General features: G+C 37.4%; 3 protein-coding genes and 1 long non-coding RNA gene across 4 annotated transcripts; 2 read left to right on the top strand and 2 right to left on the bottom strand.

The window, feature by feature from the left end:
- Positions 1 to 144: 144 nt before the first annotated feature.
- On the bottom strand, positions 145 to 4,906 carry LOC147512734 (AT-hook motif nuclear-localized protein 10-like). The gene is made up of 5 exons (XM_086595746.1): positions 4,112 to 4,906; positions 3,954 to 4,006; positions 2,927 to 3,058; positions 799 to 960; positions 145 to 714 (listed from the first exon to the last, which is right to left on the bottom strand). Exons 1-5 carry the CDS (start codon positions 4,533 to 4,535, stop codon positions 403 to 405), a joined length of 1,083 nt encoding a protein of 360 aa, XP_086451872.1. The 5' UTR covers positions 4,536 to 4,906; the 3' UTR covers positions 145 to 402.
- Positions 4,907 to 5,933: 1,027 nt separating this feature from the next.
- On the top strand, positions 5,934 to 6,517 carry LOC147512733 (uncharacterized). The gene is made up of 4 exons (XR_015215092.1): positions 5,934 to 6,013; positions 6,092 to 6,184; positions 6,265 to 6,316; positions 6,401 to 6,517. It is a non-coding gene; the product is annotated as an uncharacterized LOC147512733 (long non-coding RNA).
- Positions 6,518 to 8,186: 1,669 nt separating this feature from the next.
- Positions 8,187 to 9,907, top strand: LOC147512732 (putative transcription factor At2g01370). The gene is made up of 2 exons (XM_086595747.1): positions 8,187 to 8,325; positions 8,646 to 9,907. Exon 2 carries the CDS (start codon positions 8,868 to 8,870, stop codon positions 9,345 to 9,347), a length of 480 nt encoding a protein of 159 aa, XP_086451873.1. The 5' UTR covers positions 8,187 to 8,325; positions 8,646 to 8,867; the 3' UTR covers positions 9,348 to 9,907.
- Positions 9,908 to 11,604: 1,697 nt separating this feature from the next.
- Positions 11,605 to 18,115, bottom strand: LOC147512731 (ABC transporter B family member 2-like). Its single transcript, XM_086595745.1, has 12 exons — positions 17,751 to 18,115; positions 17,584 to 17,638; positions 16,829 to 17,004; positions 16,256 to 16,456; positions 15,906 to 16,165; positions 15,249 to 15,789; positions 14,753 to 15,132; positions 14,113 to 14,528; positions 13,311 to 13,552; positions 12,990 to 13,237; positions 12,347 to 12,759; positions 11,605 to 12,264 (listed from the first exon to the last, which is right to left on the bottom strand). Exons 1-12 carry the CDS (start codon positions 18,009 to 18,011, stop codon positions 11,729 to 11,731), a joined length of 3,729 nt encoding a protein of 1,242 aa, XP_086451871.1. The 5' UTR covers positions 18,012 to 18,115; the 3' UTR covers positions 11,605 to 11,728.
- Between the last annotated feature and the right edge of the window lie 750 nt (positions 18,116 to 18,865).

Genomic DNA, 18,865 nt, shown 5'->3' with positions numbered 1-18,865 from the left:
GAGCTGATTTTTTTGTAGGCATGGTAGGGAGATACATCCACAAAAAATCAGCCATTGACTCATTATGGAAATGCACTTTTTAGTAAGGGTATCAACGTACCCGAAGTGGAAATACAAACAAATAAGAGGCAAATCACCTCAAAAGACGACCAAAACAAAACTGCATTGTTTAAGTAACTCATGTGGACCTCATAGCATCAATTCAACATATTGCAGCTCCATAAGATGACATTGTTTTTGACAATTTGGAGAACAGAAGAAAATACAAGGTCCTTCAGCAATTCCACGTGTACACAAACATCTCAGAAGTGTCAACGGACTCTACCTGTTAGAGTCTAAATCAACATCTACTCACAACACAAGAAAAGTAAACTAACTGTAAGCAAAAAATTGAAGGATTGGTTAATTTGGCAGGAACTTGGGGAAAAATTCCTGCCTCTGGGGGTTTGAGGAATGAGTGCTCGCATGGCCAATAGATGAGTATGTGTAGGTGGCTTGATTAGATTGTTCAGTGTCATTGCATGCTCTAGAACTAAAGTTAATGGGGCTACCAGTCTCATCCGACGAACCACTATAGGTACTTGGAAATGGGGGAGGGACAGCTGCAACTGGCATACCAAAGGACATCATATATGGCGCCGGCGCTGGCAAAGGCTCCCGTAGTGATAGTTCTGACATGGGATTCTCTTCTGCACCAAAGCTGCCTATAACAACCTGAAAGTATTGTTGAAAGCAAAACTTTAATAATTCAGAAATATAAATGAGAAACATACAAGATGGATAACCACATATAGGCACCTGTACTGGGGTTGCTGCTATTAGCATTCCAGCTACACCACCTCCCAAAATTCGGCCATCAGATCCTGCCAGTGACACACTCATACCACCGCTCCTGCTGCGAGTCCCACCACTTTCCATGAGCAGAAATGAGCCGGATAAAGAGATGATTTCAAAACGACCCTGAACAAAGATGATCCACCGTGAGATATATTATGACACAGATGCTCGTAAAGATAGCTGAAAGGAGAATAAGAAGGGTTCTGATAATGGAGATTGAAAAGCTATGCTTTTTTGTTGTGATATGAACTGGCAAAAGGGAAAAAAAAAATGCTATCTAGCAGTTTAGCACATTCCCTGTCAAGTTTATTATTGAAACTATTGTTTTGAATGATAAAAGTTAATTTTCATTCGAATTGAAAGAGGTTAGAAAGCACCCCAATACAACTTTTGGCATTGTAGTGGGAAGAATGAGCAAGACACTAATGAAATTCAACAAGCAAGAGCAGGGGAATTGCTATCCCAGATCTGGGGCTCAAAACCTGCCAGAAACACATTTTCCCGTTGGTCAAAGAGTGGACTTGTCTGGACTAACAGGAGTCAAGAAGTAGCATCTCAGTGTAATAAACTAAACCTACTAAGGCAATGGACAACTCAACTCTGTCAAGTACTGAGCACTAGCTAACTTAAAATCAGTTAAATCACTCTTAAACATTTCAACCGAGTAAGAGGGCTCCTGTAGCAAAAACCTCTTCGCTGCTCCGCATCACTTATACAAACTTGTTGAACCACTGACCAATGGTCCAGCTCCTCTCAATAACCCATAGGACTTAAAACAAGTAACTAAGCATGTTCTTTATTGACCTGTATTTTTCTGAGAGATTCCAGGTATTTAAAGTTCCTTCCCCCTTTAATTGTAAATGGTTTTGTGTTTGACTCATGGTATGGGTGATTCTGATCAATATTAGGTAAAATTTTTATTATTTTGCCTCTAGCCCTCAACAATAAACAAATGAACTCTGGCAAGGAACATGAACAAAGGCTCATTTGTGACTGAAAGATTGAATGACCACCACTTTTCATTATTATTTGGATCAGAGACTGGAGTAAGTACATACTCTAAAGTCTACAAGTTATATCGCCAGCTACCGCTAATCTGTGCACTTCAAACGTGTTCTCATTTAGTGACGGACGTTTTATTTGGTTATGAAATAAATATGACTTCCGATTATCAGCACAGTTCAGAATATTTAGTAGTTATTGTATTTGCTACTCTACAAGTAGACGCCTGTAATGTAGTTTATTTTTAAGGGTTCTAAGACAGTGGACTTCAGCAAATTGATTTACTAGCCTACTTCATGAAACAAACTGAGTACTCTTTCCCTCTTCAGTTCAGCCTCACTTGATAAAAAACCTGGAACTTTTTTTTCAAGATGGATTTAATAGTAGGGTCACCTATTATCCAATAACAAATAAAATAGAAGAATGTATTGTACGCCTCATATATAACTAGGATATGAAAGGTAGGTCTCCCTTTCTAAGATAAACGAGTATGCGAACCGTGCTACGCATCGGTGTTTTTTCAAATCTTTAAATCTGTCGCTCTAACATCTCTCTGATAGTATGATTTTTTGAATTCTAGTTATAATCTAAAAAATAATATAAAAACATTAGGAGGGGTTGAATATAATTTGAGTGACGTGAATGAGGTTTTCTAAATTATTTTAAATAATATGAAGCTAATTCTAATTTCAATAAAGTGAGAGAGTTTTTGGTAAATTGTTTAAAAAGGAGGGAGCTAATTAGAATAATTAAGGGAGGTGGTTCTAAAATCATAAAATAGAGAGATTACAAATACACAGTTCGGTTGAGAAATTTTCCTCCTAAAGATCCGGCTATCATAGTGTAGAGATGCAAGAGAGGTGGAAGAAAACAGTATCAATATCCAAATTATGCTCCATCAAACACTAGATTATTGAATTCTTGCAGTATTCCGGGAAAGGAGCCCATGCTCAAACTCATGCGTGAACCCAACATAGATGTCTATCAAATACAATGATGTATGAGTACTCAAAGCTAAAGACGTTTGGGTATGCATATCTGACATTAGTCCATCAAGTACAAAATAATTGATAAAAAACCACATCACCTCATACGACACAGTGCCACCATACATTGCAGGCTGGCGAAGAGTGACATTGCAGACTGCGCCATTTGCTGAGAGAACACAAACTGTATGTGGGCCTTGCTGGGAGAAAGCCATAATCTTAGATGCAATATCCTGGATAATAAATATGTAACAGCAAAAGGTCAGACGTGTCCTTGAATGTGTTCCCTTGTTGCATCCATAATTTCTCTAAAACCATTTATTAATGATACTGGAAAAGACAATTATGTTATGAAAACATATACTGTTGAGACAAATTCATCATAAGAACTAAACCATAAATTAGCATCGTAAACTAATCCTTCAACTTGTTCATGGCATCAGCATGACAGTATTGAATTGCAATCTATCATAGAAGGATTTCCTTGCCAAATGAGGTTTCTGCAAAAAGCTGCCGGCATTCAAAACTCAGTAAGACAGCGTTCTAAAAACTCAAGAAATGCACCTTTCAATGCTAATTATACATTTCTCGAGCACAGTTCTCTACTTGATTTAAGTTCAAGAGTTCTCCAATTTATCTTTGGATCAATTTTGTCAATAGTGAGATATACATTCTCATAGTGATTATTCTTCCTTTAAATCAAGTAGAGGAAATGTGGTTGGAAATTAAATTATATGATCAAGTGATGGAATTTCTTGATATTTAGAATGTTGCTTAAGGGATTGTGAATTCTACAGCAGCTCTTGGAGAAGCAACAAAGGCAGTGAGGGCTATACTTGTTTAATTACAATTTAATACTGATATTCCTCCTCAAAACATAGCGTCTTAAATGATGCCGTTAAAGGTAAATGATGATTCAATGCTATAGCACAATGAAGTCTTTAATCTAGCGATCAACATCATCAATCTCATGCACAAAAAATCGCAAAACAGATGAAATTTATGATACTAATGGAGTAGACTTCAGCATATCTCCCCACCTACTACCATTTTATTTAATGGAACGAACAATTTAAGGATAAAAAGAGACCACTGAACAAGTAGTAAAAAGTGAAACTGCTGACCTACCTCACCAGCTTTAACAACAATAACATTTGCCATAAAACCTCGTCCAGCAGAACCTGTAACATATAATCAAACAATGATAATCAGCTAAGAATGTGTTCACAGGCTAATTTCTATATCCTCCTCCTGCAGCTAAAATGGTAAAATAAAATGGTACTGACCAAAGGGATCCAACTGCTGTTTCTTTGTGGGCCGCTTACGATTCCTCGGCTTATAAGAAGAGACATTAGGTCCATTTTTCGAATTTGGCGCCTCAGAAGAAAGAGGAGACAATGCTAAAACAACACCACCATCAGGTCCATGATACTTTCTAGGCCTGCCTCTTTTCCTCTTAACAGGTTCACTACTCACCATATTAAGTCCACAATCAGGTTTAATAATAGAAGAAGTAGTAGTACAAGATCCATTATTATTAATCGGGTTTGTTTGGTCAGTTAAAGAAAATGAAGTGATAGCTGATGAACCAAAAGATATGGGCATGGCTTGAATTGGTTCTGGCTTTGTTGCTGGTGTGGGTGTGAATATAGTTGTTGAGGCTGTGGTGTTAGTTGAAGTGAAGGTTGTAGTTTGTTGAGTGTTCTCCATTTTTTGTTTTTTTGTTTTTACATAAGTTTCCTAAAAGAGTAACAAGTTAACAGAAAAGTTTTAGGGTTTTAGCGGGAAAGATTTTGTCCTCTGGATTCTTCATTATTAGGGTTCCTATTTGGCTTATATGGACAGTTGACCTTTAATTGGATCTAAAATTGGTAAAAGTGCACCAAATGTAATGTCATCACATATATTCCGATATTCCGGGAATTCTCAATTTTATTTTATCGATATTTCAATACTAGTTATTTTCTCCATAATTGATTCTCCAAGGTACTAGGGGAGTGGAGAGGAGAGATTGAGAGGGTGTGGAGAGAAAGAGGGAGAGGAAGAGGGACAAAGAGAAGAGATAAGGAATGAGGACAGACAAAAAACCAACCAAAGTGACATTTTGTCCACATACCCTCCTCGGCCTAAAACGTTCTCCACTCACTTGACTAGACTACTTTTTGAGATAAGGGAAAGGGATGTATGTTGTTAGGATAGAACTAACATACATCCCCATCCCAGCACAAAAAAAAGTCGTCTCTAATTGGTTGGTGGAAATAAAATAACGAGTCAAACTCTCTTTCTCTTCTCTCTTCTCTCTCCACCAGCTAATCACAACCTACTTGACATCAAAGACCATTAATACTGAGTAGTGGAAAATGCTCCCAGTGACCCACGTCAGCCCCCCTTTTTTATCTGAGACTGACACATCAGATTTTTCATAAAAAAAGGAATTCTACGCCTTTTTTTGGCAATTTCAATTGTTCGTAACCCAAAATAGATAAAAACCTCTTTCCATGTTTTTTTTTTCAATTCTACAAAACACTCCCAACTCTCCAAAAAAAAAAATCCATCTCTTTAGACCCTCTCTCTTATTCTTCTATTCTTCAAGTAGTTAGATTTAAAAGATACTCCAAGCCTTTAGTTATGTTCTTCTCTCAACCGAAAAGAAGCACCAATCTGAGAGTATATAGCAAAGAAAAGAATGGGAAGATTCACTTTTGTAGCGAAAAGCGTAAACCCGATGGAGACAGAAAAGAGTCCAATTTCATTTAACTTCGGCATGGAGTTGTTGACGAGAGTTTTCCTAGTCGTGATAAAAGAGAGTTACTTTTAGAAAGAAGAAGAAATGCATGATTTTCTATCTCTGAGCTGTTTATCATTTTTGTAATTTTGTAACAAAAGCGTAGATTGTGCATATCATACTATAAAAATCTTCATTCAGTTGAAGAAACAACTACAAAGCGTCTATGTTTTATTGTTTTTGTAGTTGTTTAGTGGTCAGTTTATTGCATACAAGCAGGACTGAAATGCAGTCCTGGAATAACAAAGAAATAAGAGGCTTGTTGGAATCACATGGTCTTTTTTTTTCAGTGGCCCCATATTCTCATTTTTCTTCTTTTCCAAACCATCATCAACAACAACAACAACAGCATAGTGTGAAGAATATCGATTCAACTCAAATGGGCGAAGAAAATAATAATAAAGTAGTGATCTTTATTTTTTTTTTACTTTGCTTTGTTTTCAAGTTTATGGATGATTCTTGATTTATGCTACAATTGTAGGAAATAAATTCAGCTTTTGTTGATGGGAATGATCAAGTTACGGGCCATATTATATCTACTACTATTGGAGGAAAAAATGGTGAACCCAAGCAGGTGGGCAATTACTTGATTAAAATGTTTTTATACTCTCTGTTTAAGATTTAACAATTGATGTTTCTTCTACATACTATCAGCTACATGGCAGAGCGTGTTGTGGGGACTGGTTCTTTTGGTATTGTCTTCCAGGTAAGCAAGTATTACTTATGTTCACTATGGCTCCATTGTACATGCCTCATTTTGGTCTAAAGTGAGTTTCTTTACCTGTGCTAGGCAAAATGTTTGGAAGCTGGAGAGACTGTGGCTATAAAGAAGGTTTTACAGGACATGCGTTATAAGAACCGTGAGCTGCAGCTGATGCATTCAATAGATCACCCAAGTGTGGTCTCTTGTTTCTTTTCCACAACATGACTAAAATGAGATTTTCCTCAATTTAGTTGGAGTACACGGGTTCTGAGACACTATAGCAATGTAAATCAGGATGCCCCTCATATCGTGAAGCTTTATAGGTATCGTATATGCATGACCTTATTTCCATGGAACTATCTCTCGACTTTGTCTATTACTAATTTTAAACCCCGTTATGCATATATTTTTAGGGTTGGCTTATATTCATACTGCTTCATGGAGTTTCTCATATGGATGTGAAGCCTCGGGAATCTTTTGGTATGCATTTCTCTTCAAAAATTTATATTCACTAGAGAGACTATGACGTTTATCCTAACCAATTTTGGGCATGTAACAGGTGGATCCTCTTACTCACCAAGTCAAGCTTTGTGATTTTGGAAGTGCAAAAGTCCTGGTACGTCCAATCTCTTCTGGCATTAGTTTTCTTATCCCTGTTTGTGGTGAACAATTATGGTTTGGTAGGTGCTCCTCTTAGGTATAGGAAAAGAAGAATATTTTACAGATGTAATTCTCCCTTCAGTGTTGACCACTTGAGACATTTTTCTCGGTAAAAAAAATAAAGTGCAACGTACTAAGTTTAACCTTCCAGGAACATTTGTAACTGTTGAAACTTGGGCAGATGAGTCTGCGACTCTGCGGAGTCTTCTTCGGAGGTGTTTGAATAATTTATTCCTGCAGTTGATTCACTGTTATTGAAAGAAATTTTAGGTTCACTTTATCATCTGTTTGGAGCTGAAGTTGGAACTCAACATGTTCTGCGGAATTATTAAAAGATGTAACAGTGACAATCTTTCTGGACATCCAGTTCTTCCTGACAATTCTGTGCACAATTTAAGCAAATATGAGATCAAGTATTAAAATGTCATTTTGATGAGGTTAATGAGTCAACCGATTTTATCTAACCAATTACTCTTTATTCGACCACATTATTTGTTAGAGTTAGATCAATGGAACAAAGAGGATTCCCTCAAAGATTCGGTTCACAAAGTCATTTTACAAGCATGCATTGATGAGAAAGTAGCTCCTATTATGCGTCCTTTGGGGGAGGAACAACTTTCAAATGTATATTGGAGGATAGAGTCTATAATAAGCTAAAAGCACATGGATAGAGCAGACTACTGCAAGGAGGATTCAAGGCCAGAATCTAATGTAAACAGTTTAAGTACCTTTAATTTTTTTTCGTTTTGCAGATTGCTTTGAGCAAGAAGGTGAGCATCAGCTATTCTGTCGGCACCAAAGGCTGTTTGAAGCTTTGCTAATCCAGCTTCAAGAAGAGTTACAACCACATTAGTCTTTGGATCCCACATGGATCCCAAGTAGGTTCCAGTTCTATCAACAGTTTCTACTTCAACCTGTTCAAGAAAGGGTAAAAAGTTACACAACATGGAGAGCAAATTTGAAATCTACATAAGTAGAGGGTAAGTCGTACCTCAACGTCCCTCTACAGTATCTTCCTTCTCATAAAAGCAATTGCTTCATCTGAATAAGGTTCGCCACGGCCAGGGCATCTAATGTCAGAGAAGGAGAAAGCAATGGTACAAGTTTCCTTGGGAATCAACAATTTAAACCGATGACCACTGATATTGTGAAGTTATTTGGTTGGGAGACAAAGGAAAGTAGACTTAAATATGACAACCTTTCTTTTCGACCCATTTTATATATCTTTCTACTCCATGTGCCGTACTGATATTGTTTTGCTTTCTCTGTTTCATTTTTTTTTTCTTTCTTTTCTTTTCTTACACAGTGTTGCCGTTGAAGTTGACACTCACCTTCAAAAGCTTCGATGTAAGGTAAGTTCCAGTCTTATATATTCACTTCCATAAGTATATATAACCATCAATTTTTTTTATTTAGTACTAATTAAGAGCCTTTGTTTAACATGTTTAACATCTAATTTGATTTCAAATACATGTATGAGAGACATCCGTATTTTATAGTTCTCTAATAGATTCAGTAGAATCTAGAAAGAGAGTGTTTTGATCCAAAGATCAAACACTTTGGTTTTTTATTTTTGGATGGAAACTGAGTTGGCCCTTCCTCAGTTTCAAGTTTTGCTTTGATATATATGAAATGTTCAGAGTAATATATATAGCATTACATTGTTTGGTAGGTGGCGTTTGAGGTCCTGCAATTTACCACACCAATTGTAAAACTTGGGAACAAACTAGCAGAAAGGATGAGGAGCAAGAGCACCTACATAGCTCTCCATCTATGCATGGGAAAGGATGTCTAGACTAGAACTGGCTGCCTTCTGGGGCTGAGCCATAAGTATGATGAGATCATTAGCAGTAAGAGGAAGTTACAGCCTGAGCTCCTAACAACAAGATCAAACATGAGTTATCATGACAGGGAACTTGCTAGAAAGGAGAGGAGGAAGAAGAAAGTGTCTGAACTTGAGGAAGTGAAGAAAAAAGGGGATGTCGATAAAGATAAGGATAAGAATAAGAAGAATGCGTCTGCGAAACTTTGGAGTGAGAATGATGAGACTGTGATATTGAAGGGGTTGATTGAGTTTAAGAAGAAAGGGAAGAATATGGGTAGTGATTTAACCGGGTTTCTTGATTTTATTAAGGAGGGATTAGATGATGATACAAATAGAGATCAGTTGAAGAGTAAGCTTCAGAGGTTGAAACAGAAGTATCAGAGTAGTAGTGGGGGGTTTACGAAACCTCATGAGGTGAAGTTGTTTGAACTGTCAAAGCAGATTTGGGGTGAGAGAAGAGTGGTGGTGTTGTTGATCATGGGGAATAATGGTGCGGGTGATTCAGGTTGTGGAAGATGGGAAGAAGAGGAAGAGACAAAAAAGTGCTAATGGTGTGGCTTTGCAAAAGAAGGGTGATAATTCGATGGTGGAAGCGAAGCGAAGATAATGGGAATGGATCCGGGTACCAGTATTTGAATGCATCAACACCGCAGGTCATTTGATTAAGCCGCCACAGGGAGTTGGGAGAGGTTTTCTTGAAGAATGGATGGGATTTGGTTGGGAATGCAAATGCAAAGGAGTTGGATCGAGAGATGGAAGATGTTATGATTCTTTGAGACTAAGGCATACATACAAAGATGCCTTGAGTTGGTTAAGTGATCGACAAAGTTGATCTTTGGAGGCGCTTGAGTCGTCTAATCTTTAGGTTCTTGGCTCGGTAATTGAATCATATTGACCTGTTTACATGGTTTGCAAAGGAAGTACTATTTTGAGTTGGTTAGTATTATGGTCATGTTTAAGTTGTCAGTAAAGATGTGGGATATTTGACTGATATTTGGCCATTACTTTTAGTTCTTAATTGACATAGTCGACATTTTTTATGGTATATCTGTGTTGTGGATATAATATTGTCATATGTTCTTTTCTTGAAAGAGTTTGTTGTTGTTTTTCCTGCTTTTTGTCCGAGTGATTATGTTAAGATTTTTGTTATGTGCTCTTGTGACATCTTAAACCTCAGTACCTCACATCTAATTTTTGTGTCAGTAATTGAATAAGTTGAGCCAAGATAAATGTTAGTAAGTTCAACTTGGAACTATTTTTTCTTTACGGTTTGCAACTTTGCATTGCTCCAATTGTCATGAGACACTTTCATCTCCACAATTAAACAGATGGAGCTGAAACGACACCTGTACGGCTATACTATATATCTCAAGAGTTGAAAGCGGTTCAGCTTAAAAAAAGCAACTTAGGAAATACTGGAAGAACTTTATACTCGGTTACCATCAATTGATGTTGTTGTAGAATAAAACAGATGGAGCTGAAGCGGCACCTATACCATCAGAACATCTCAAAGCCCTCCATCTTAAAGAAGCAACTCCAAAAGTACCTGAAGAGCTTAAATTATCCTTGATACTTGGTCGCCACCAATTGATGTAACAACAAGGCCTAAGTCTTCGCATAATCAAACTCATGCCACTATTAAGCAGATTTTAAGTGTACATTCTGCACGGGAATTGATTGTCAACTAGATTGAAGGTCGAGGCAAGTCTGTTGTTTGCGAAGCTATTATCAAAGGTGTGGTGAAGAAACCAATGAAACATTTTTTTTAGGAGTCTATTTTACGTGTTTGTTTCGGTGGGATAATTTTCTTTTGGTTGCTCTTCCTAAAGAATGTCGTCATCGTCATCCAACACATGCCCAAGCTAGAACATGGTGGTCATTAACCAAGTACACCCTTTTAATTATTAGATTCATATGCGTATTTTTATTTATTGGGTATTGAAGTTTTTGTTGTAATGCATTTTGGGTGTTGTTTTTTATTTAAATTGGGTATATTGGATAATTGGAGTATATGTTTTGTGCTAATGAATCGATTATATTTGGATCTCAATATTGAGAAAGTGCATTGATTAACTTGGTAACGTTAAATTAGATTAATTGAGTTGATTGGATGATTGTGTAACACTAAATAGAATTAGTTCTTCACAATCTGGATTGAAGCCAATGTGTTTGGATTTTATTTTCTTCTGTTGGATGCTATTCTATTGTGTAATTTGTCCGAGCACTTAGAGAAGTTTGGCTCGGTCTTTAGCTATCTATGTAGCAAGTCCGCCATTGGCGGGACAATTGGCTAGTGTTGTTAATGTGTTAGATTTTTGTAAACAAACTTTGGCAGACCACTAGGAAAATCAATTCAAACATATAGAAAATAGTGAAATGGAACCCATATGATTATACAATCTTGCATACTTGAGGTAAAAATGAGTTCCAACAAAAAACCGTATGTGAATGCCTCAATAGACGAGACAAGCTTTTGAAAGCATTTCCTAGCGATCATTTGAAGACAGCGAGAAGGGGCCAATAGTATAACTGGGCAATGACGTAATGTTAAGCACAAAAATCGGTTTTGATTCGCACCTGCAGATTTGCCTGACCAGGCTGTAACTCCAACTTCGCACTATGATACTTATATGCTGCCATTATGACGCCACGACAATTATAGATGATCACTGGTCTTCTTTTTTTTCGTTTAAAAAATGAATTTTAAACGATATGATCACTGGTCTTCATTTACAGAGTTTTCACCCCTTTATGTGAGGGATATGAAAGTGATGAGAAGCACAACAAAACCCAACCTTGCAGGACATTTGTACTGTGATCTATATTGTGCTTTTATTTCAAAAACAAATATAAGAACCGAGTTTAATTACTGTAACAAAAATTATCATTGCTATGGTATGTTTTAATTATATATGCTGATATCATTAACGTTAATAATGTTGTTGTAAGCTAACTAAACTCCAATAAGCACCATTTTTGCCTATAAGATCAGCATGGCTTCCTTGTTCTACGATCCTTCCGTCTTGCAAGACTGATATTTGATCAGCATTTTGTACAGTAGACAACCTATGTGCCACCATGACTGTAGTTCTATTCTTCATTATCCTATCAAGAGCTAGTTGGACGACACGCTCGGATTCAACATCAAGTGCACTAGTGGCTTCATCTAATAACAAGATTTTTGGATTCTTTAGAACAGCTCTAGCAATCGCAACCCTTTGCTTCTGTCCACCAGACAATTGGACCCCTCTGTCACCAACCTTTGTTGAGTAACCTTCAGGGAGGCTACTAATGAAGCTGTGTGCATTGGCGACCTTAGCAGCTTCAATTACTTCGGATTCAGATGCATTGTCTTTACCATAAACTATGTTTTCATAGATTGATGTAGCAAATAGTGATGGTTCTTGTTGTACAAGGCCAATGAACTTTCTAAGGGACTTCAGATTCAGTTTCTTGATATCCAGCCCTGTAAGAAATCAGAAATAAGGTATAGCATAAATAAGGTGGAACTCTTTCGAACACTGAACTTAGTATGAACTGATACTTACCGTCAATCATCACCCTTCCAGAGGTCGGATCATAGAACCTTAATATAAGAGAAATCACCGAGCTTTTACCCGACCCACTTGACCCAACCAATGCCATGCTCTTACCAGCTGATACTTCAAGATCAAAATCCTTGAAGATAAGAACGCCAGGCCGTGAAGGGTAACTGAAATGAACGCTCCTCATCTCAATGGTGCCATCTACCTTAGTCAACTCATCTCCTACGTCCCCTGCTACTGCTGTTTTTCTATCTAACAATTCAAACACTGAAGCAGCCATTTGGTGCCCCTTGATGAGATCTGGAGCCAATGCCAGTGTCTCACCCATTGATACTGCAGTTACTATTAACACCATGAAGGATTTCATGATTGATTTAAAGCTCGCTTGTTCCCTTCCCAACAAAACAGATCCATACCTGTTTATATACATCTTAAACAATCATATATTGGACTTGAATATCCATGACGTAATTGTGATATTTGTCTAAGTTATCATGATTTCTTTGTGATAGATGCTTTTCGTGGAACTCCAGTGTCCAAAAAATATAGATCTATTTTTAAACAATTTTAAAACAGTAAGGAAGGTTGGTTTTCATGTCCACACTTGATCTATTAAATCAAAATCATAAATGATGAAAATGCATACCACAAAGCAAGGCCATAAGATGAGAAGATGAAGAACTGGGAAACACCATAGAAGATGCCAGCAATCTGTCCACGGCTAAAGGAGCGCCTGGAAGGCTCAGCCAGCTCGCGGGAATACAAGTCAAGGACCTTGTCTTCCGAGCAAAATGCAGCAACAGTGCGGATGTTACTCACAGCTTCACCAGCAAGCATGTTAGCTTTTAGATAGGTCTTGCTCAAGTTTCCTCCATATCCTTGCATAAAAAGACTCTGCTTTAAAAAGAACGGCATGACTTTTTCAGTTTTTGTGATTGGAGACACAAGATAAAATAAAGAAAATTACCTCACTAACTTGTCCGCATAGGATCAAAGGATAAATTGCTAAAAGCACAAGTGTGATTCTCCAGTTCAATATGAAACCAATGGCGAATGAAATGATAGTGAGGGAGACACTCTCTATGAGGACTGTAGAACGATCAACAACTATAGTTCTTAGCAGAGCTGAATCAGCTTCTAACCGTGATGACAATATCGAGCTGCTGTTATTTGTGTCGTCAAACCATCCAATTTCGTTCTTCAAGGTAGCTGTAAAGATTAACCAACATTTGATTAAAAATCGCATGCATATAAAACAGTCCTGTCAACTGTATAAATAACTCGAAACTAAGTTTTATGATATATCAAGTTTTATTGATGTAACCTAATGTGATAGACAATTCACTATTATTTAAAAACTTGTGTTTCGTTAAATATATATATCATATGGACTTCATCACCTTTCTGTTAATCATTACATCATAACCTCTACCAGTTATAATACTACATTGGGAAATCTAAGATATTTAAAAGCAAAATTATTATCTCAGATGAAATGTTGTATTGAAAATTGGAAGACTGAGAAATATATTTTGACTTTGAAATGAGGCTGTGATCTATTACTGGGAAATTTATTTTTCAGGAAAAAAAATCCACAAAGGAGACGGTGCCACGAATTGCTATTTTTCCTTCTAGTACTATTTCCTGTTAATCAAACAGAAAATAAACAAGCCTATATGATTAAGAAAATAATAGAATACGTGTGACTGTATATATATATATATATATGAATGTTTGTGCCTACATATCTCATGACTTTCATGTTTTACCTGCAAAAATCATTTCGCGAGTTCGAAGAGTTAGTCTTTCTCCCACAATTCCAAAGTTGAAGTGCTCTATAGTTTGAAATATAAATGCAAGGACGGCACCCCCACAGAAGAGTAGAGCAATCTTTCTAACATCCCTTTGGGTGGACTCCCATGGACTGTAGTAGGACACTAAAGCTTCTGAAATACCTAAGGAAAATAGTGGCATTTCAGCACCAATTACAATTGCTCCAAATGTGCCAAGAAGTCCATATATCCAATCAGGAGCAGCCATTCCATACAATCTTGTTATCATTTTTCTTTTAGGATTTATCCTTTTAGACCCCTCGTCATCAGATTGACTAGCAGAATATTTATGTGAGCAGAGACTTGGGTCAATGCCGGTGGTTTTGTTGGACACTTCTCCTGAATATCTTCGTCTGCAAAAAGGTATTCATAGTAGGTTTGGATTGTAGACATTATTTTGTTATGCAAGTAGAGTGGAAAATTTATTTTAGACATCATTTCTAGTAAAATAATTAAAAACATTGATATATAAATAAATCATTTTGGTGGAGGAAAAAGCGCACTACAAGTTGTGCCGCTAGTCCCTTTAGTCTGTCAGTGTCTAAAACCAGTCCAGTCCAAGTATCTACAAGGTTACCTTTGTGAACTTCCAATGTTGGAAGCCAATGAAGGACTAGAATCGGAAGGATTTTCTTCTTGAACCTGACCGAGAGATGCATAAACACTACTTGGATCCGACATGAGTTCATCGTGATTACCAGTCTCAACAATTTTCCCACCTTGGACCACTGCAATCATGTCTACATTACGTACAGTTGATAAACGATGGGCCACCACAACTGTGGTCCGTCCTACCATCACACGATCAAGGGCTTGTTGTACACTTTTCTCAGATTCAGCATCAAGTGCACTTGTTGCTTCATCTAGCAATAAGATCGAAGGGTTCTTAAGTATTGCTCTTGATATCGCTAGTCTTTGCTTCTGTCCACCAGATAATTGTACTCCCCTCTCACCAACCTGTTTATCAGTGAGGACTTTGGTAGAGTTAGTTATGTTGATATTTCAATTTTCATATTTCAAATCGTAGTATCATAGGCTAGAAATCTAGTAGGTATAAAGTGTAAAACAGTTACCTGAGTATCGAATCCATCAGGAAGGTCCTTGATGAAAGAAAAAGCTAGAGATAACTCTGCAGCACTTGTAAGTTCTTCAATAGTAGCATCATCTTTCCCATAAAGTATATTCTCACGAATACTTGTAGCAAAAAGAGCAGGTTCTTGATTAACCAATCCAATTTGTTTCCTAAGCCACTTTAAGTCAAGCTCACTAATCACATTACCATCTAATAATATACTTCCAGATAAAGGCTCATAAAAGCGTTCAAGAAGCGATATTACTGTGCTCTTGCCTGATCCACTTCCTCCAACTAAGGCAACAACTTTCCCAGAAGGTATGCTAAGACAAAGCTTATCAAATATCACTACATCGGGGCGAGATGGATAGCTGAAACAAATATCCTTGAATTGTATGTGACCTTTTACTTTGTCTAAGGTTCGCCCTGTTTTAGTGCTGGTTTGGCTAGTTTTGTTCCTTTCTATCATTTTGAATAGTGGATATGCTGCTGCTCTAGCTCTTAGGAATGTGGAGAGGTTTGGCGCTCCTAAACCAAGTGACCTGATAATATTCATAATAAAAGCAAAATGATTATCATTGCCTTACAAAATGGACAAAAAAAAGACCAATCTATATAGGACACTTAAGTTATATATGGTGATGGAAGCGAGACTTACAGGCCGGATATCAGAACATTAATCATGGTAGTGAAGGCTTCTCCACCACTGGCTATACCTTTGTGTACAACAATACTATTAAACCATACGAGTAATGCCCACGAACAGAATAGCACAAAATGCATGGATCCAAGTCCTAGACCTTTTGCTAATCCTCCCATCTTCCCATACTTGTAAGCCTTCATAAGTGCGGTCTTATAGGATTCTACAGCTTTTTCTTCACCTACAAATGCTTGGACTGTTCTCACATTCCCAAACACCTGAGAATGTTCAGTCAAACATTAAGGGTATGACAGTGATCTTTTGAACTCCAATATGGTTTAATCACATTCCAAGTGTAGTAGGTATACCTCCTCTGCAATTTCACCAGCTTTAACATAGGACTTCCTGACTCTTTCAACAAGGCGAGTTCCTATATATGCATAGACACCACCAGCTAATGCAATAAAAGGTACTATAGATAGTGTTACTAGACTGATCTGCCACACCTGGGCGAATCCAATTGCAAAGCCTGCAACAAAGCGGCTCATATAGTGCAAGAAATTCCCAGCCTACATGCAATTCCATTTTGGTTACATCAGAATCACAATCAGTACGTTTTAAAATTAAAATTCTTATCTTACACCTGAGACGTGACTACATGAGTTATGATTGAACTTTATGTGGTGAGTATAAGCCCGAAAATAGAAAATAGCACTTTAGCCCAGCCCAAAGCCAAAAGCCCAAATGTAAACCATAATAAGCCAGTAATAAAACTAACTAACACCTATAAAAAAGGCCCGGCCCATATATGACTCGGGATTGGGGCCAACCAATCAACCATTGCTGGGCTTGGTAGTGCATGTGGGGCCTTAGTCCTGTCAAGTTTATTTGGGCTAACTTCGAACAGCAGGGAAAGAGATGCAAAGCGCAGAATGCAATACCTTTTCTGAAATGGCATCTTGGATAACAATAATATCACTTGTAATTGCAGCAGTTACTTCTCCTTTGGAGGATTCAGTGTCAAAGAGACTAATATCTTGGTTCAACATTGATCTCAAGTACGCCATCCTCATCTTGCTTGCTTGACGTTCTCCGGTATACATCCAACAAGCCACCTCTATATGCATACGCATCCATATAAACACGCTTTAGCTTTAACATTAGTCATAAGAGCATTCCCAGTGCAAGTTATTATTTTCCCCTTCTTTTCACCTCCACGTAGGCAGTATTTCACCTTTTTTCCACCGTTTTGGTGAAAAGCAAGATGAATGGTGAAAAGCAAGGTGAATTTGTTCAATGTAAAAGTGAATATTAATCTCGGACCGAATGTTAGATTCTGTTTGGACGTAAACACTCCGGACAGAATGAAACATCCCGTCTGAAATAAAAAAAAAACCAAAAAGTCCAAAAATTATGCGATACGCACATTCTGTCGAAAAAAAAAAACCCCAATTTTTTTTTAAAAAAACACACGAGACGAAATCCAACATCCGGTCCAAAATTTACAACTCTACCACTATCTCAGTTGAAAGTTTTACCTTCGTTTTGACTTGGAAAAATAGTCACCTTAGTATTCACTTTTACATTGGACAAAGGTTTTGAACCATTTGGAAGTGAGTAAAGTCACAAACCCACCATAATAACTTGCATTAGGAATGCTCTAACTCGCTTGGAAAAATATGATGAACAGTCATACCGGTCCATGATGAAAATAGCATGGCTATACTCAAGTAAACAAAATCCAAAGCATACTGCAAAAAACAACAGAAAAAATAAAGAATAACCAAGTTATGAGACTCATTTTGGATATACGATTTTTGATTATTGCGAGACTCATTTTTTGGAGGAAATTGATGATGATACCTTGGACACTTTATGGGAAGCTGATGAGGGATCGAGATAAGCAATACCAATGACATTTATCAATTTTCCAAAGAAAATAAAGAATACGGGCACTGAAACACCATGGGCACATGCACCAACTGATCCTGCAGCCATTAATATGCAATCCAACGAGTCTGCAAAGCTGAAAAGCTTAAGAAATGGCACTTTTTGGCTCTTCTTCTGTTCTTCTTCTTTTTCTTTGTCCTTGTGTTTTACGGGAACCACTCCATTGGAGCTCATTCTGAACGATGAGATTGTAGAAAAACAAGACAAGATAGAGAATCGTAGGTAGTATTCCTCTCCTCATATGAAATTATGAACTCTTGGTTGTTTTAAAGTTTGAGTGTGGACCAATTGTTGGACCAGTACACAAGAAGACTGACTTAAAAATCAGATATACGAGGACATGGACTTGGACTAGACTTTTGGTGCAACTCCACTGAACAAGTGTTCCAACTTCCACATAACAACATACTATGGCCAGAGTAGGGGCCGAAGACGAAGACTTAATTGTCTAGTCAATTGCTCAAGTTCTAGTGGCCTATTTTCGTACAAGTGTAAAACTCATTGGTTCTCCAGTTGCTCCTAAAAGTCGATATCTACTCGCGAGTGTCGATATCATTCCTGTGGAATTTAAATGGTATAGGAGAATTTTTGGCAGTCTCAAAGGAAGTCGAGGTCCTCAGTTGCTACTAAAAGTCTTAGCCAATGATTATCTTCCACAATTCTGTCAATGTGTAAAATTTCCACAAAGAAACAATGTGAACCAACGCCTTGCACACGCCACCCACATAATAACAAAAAACATTTTGGACTTCTACTGAATTACTTTTTTTTTTTTTTTTGAAAAAGTTATGGGGTTAAGGCAGACCCCCACCAGTTTATATTGCAAAAGGGTAAACCTTACAAGCCTCCCTAAGAGTTAGATCATTAAAAGGAGGCACACAAAGACGCAAATCGACATACTATAAGCCTAACATACCTGAGATCACTAGACATGCTACAATCGAACCCTAAGAAAGTAGAGCTAGGAATCCTACTTCCTAGTCATAATTTCCTTTACAATCTTAGGATGATCTTTCCTAAGATGAGTC

This window comes from Coptis chinensis, chromosome 3 (genome assembly GCF_015680905.1).
Source record: "Coptis chinensis isolate HL-2020 chromosome 3, ASM1568090v1, whole genome shotgun sequence".
In the NCBI taxonomy this organism is placed as follows: domain Eukaryota; kingdom Viridiplantae; phylum Streptophyta; class Magnoliopsida; order Ranunculales; family Ranunculaceae; genus Coptis; species Coptis chinensis.
Note: the sequence above shows the minus strand (reverse complement) of the source record. Positions and strands in the feature narration are given on the sequence as shown.

What these genes read in the sequence shown, in the direction of transcription:
- LOC147512732 (XM_086595747.1), top strand. Translation starts at nt 8,868, where the DNA reads ATGAGTTATCATGACAGGGAACTTGCTAGAAAGGAGAGGAGGAAGAAG.
- LOC147512734 (XM_086595746.1), bottom strand. Translation starts at nt 4,535, where the DNA reads ATGGAGAACACTCAACAAACTACAACCTTCACTTCAACTAACACCACA. An exon ending in ACAGCAGTTGGATCCCTTTG is followed by an intron (nt 4,007 to 4,111) that starts GTCAGTACCATT and finishes TATATGTTACAG; the next exon opens with GTTCTGCTGGACGAGGTTTT. An exon ending in GTGGCACTGTGTCGTATGAG is followed by an intron (nt 961 to 2,926) that starts GTGATGTGGTTT and finishes ATCTTTGTTCAG; the next exon opens with GGTCGTTTTGAAATCATCTC.
- LOC147512731 (XM_086595745.1), bottom strand. Translation starts at nt 18,011, where the DNA reads ATGAGCTCCAATGGAGTGGTTCCCGTAAAACACAAGGACAAAGAAAAA. An exon ending in CTGGTGAAATTGCAGAGGAG is followed by an intron (nt 16,166 to 16,255) that starts GTATACCTACTA and finishes GAACATTCTCAG; the next exon opens with GTGTTTGGGAATGTGAGAAC. An exon ending in TCGCGAAATGATTTTTGCAG is followed by an intron (nt 13,553 to 14,112) that starts GTAAAACATGAA and finishes TAATCTTTACAG; the next exon opens with CTACCTTGAAGAACGAAATT.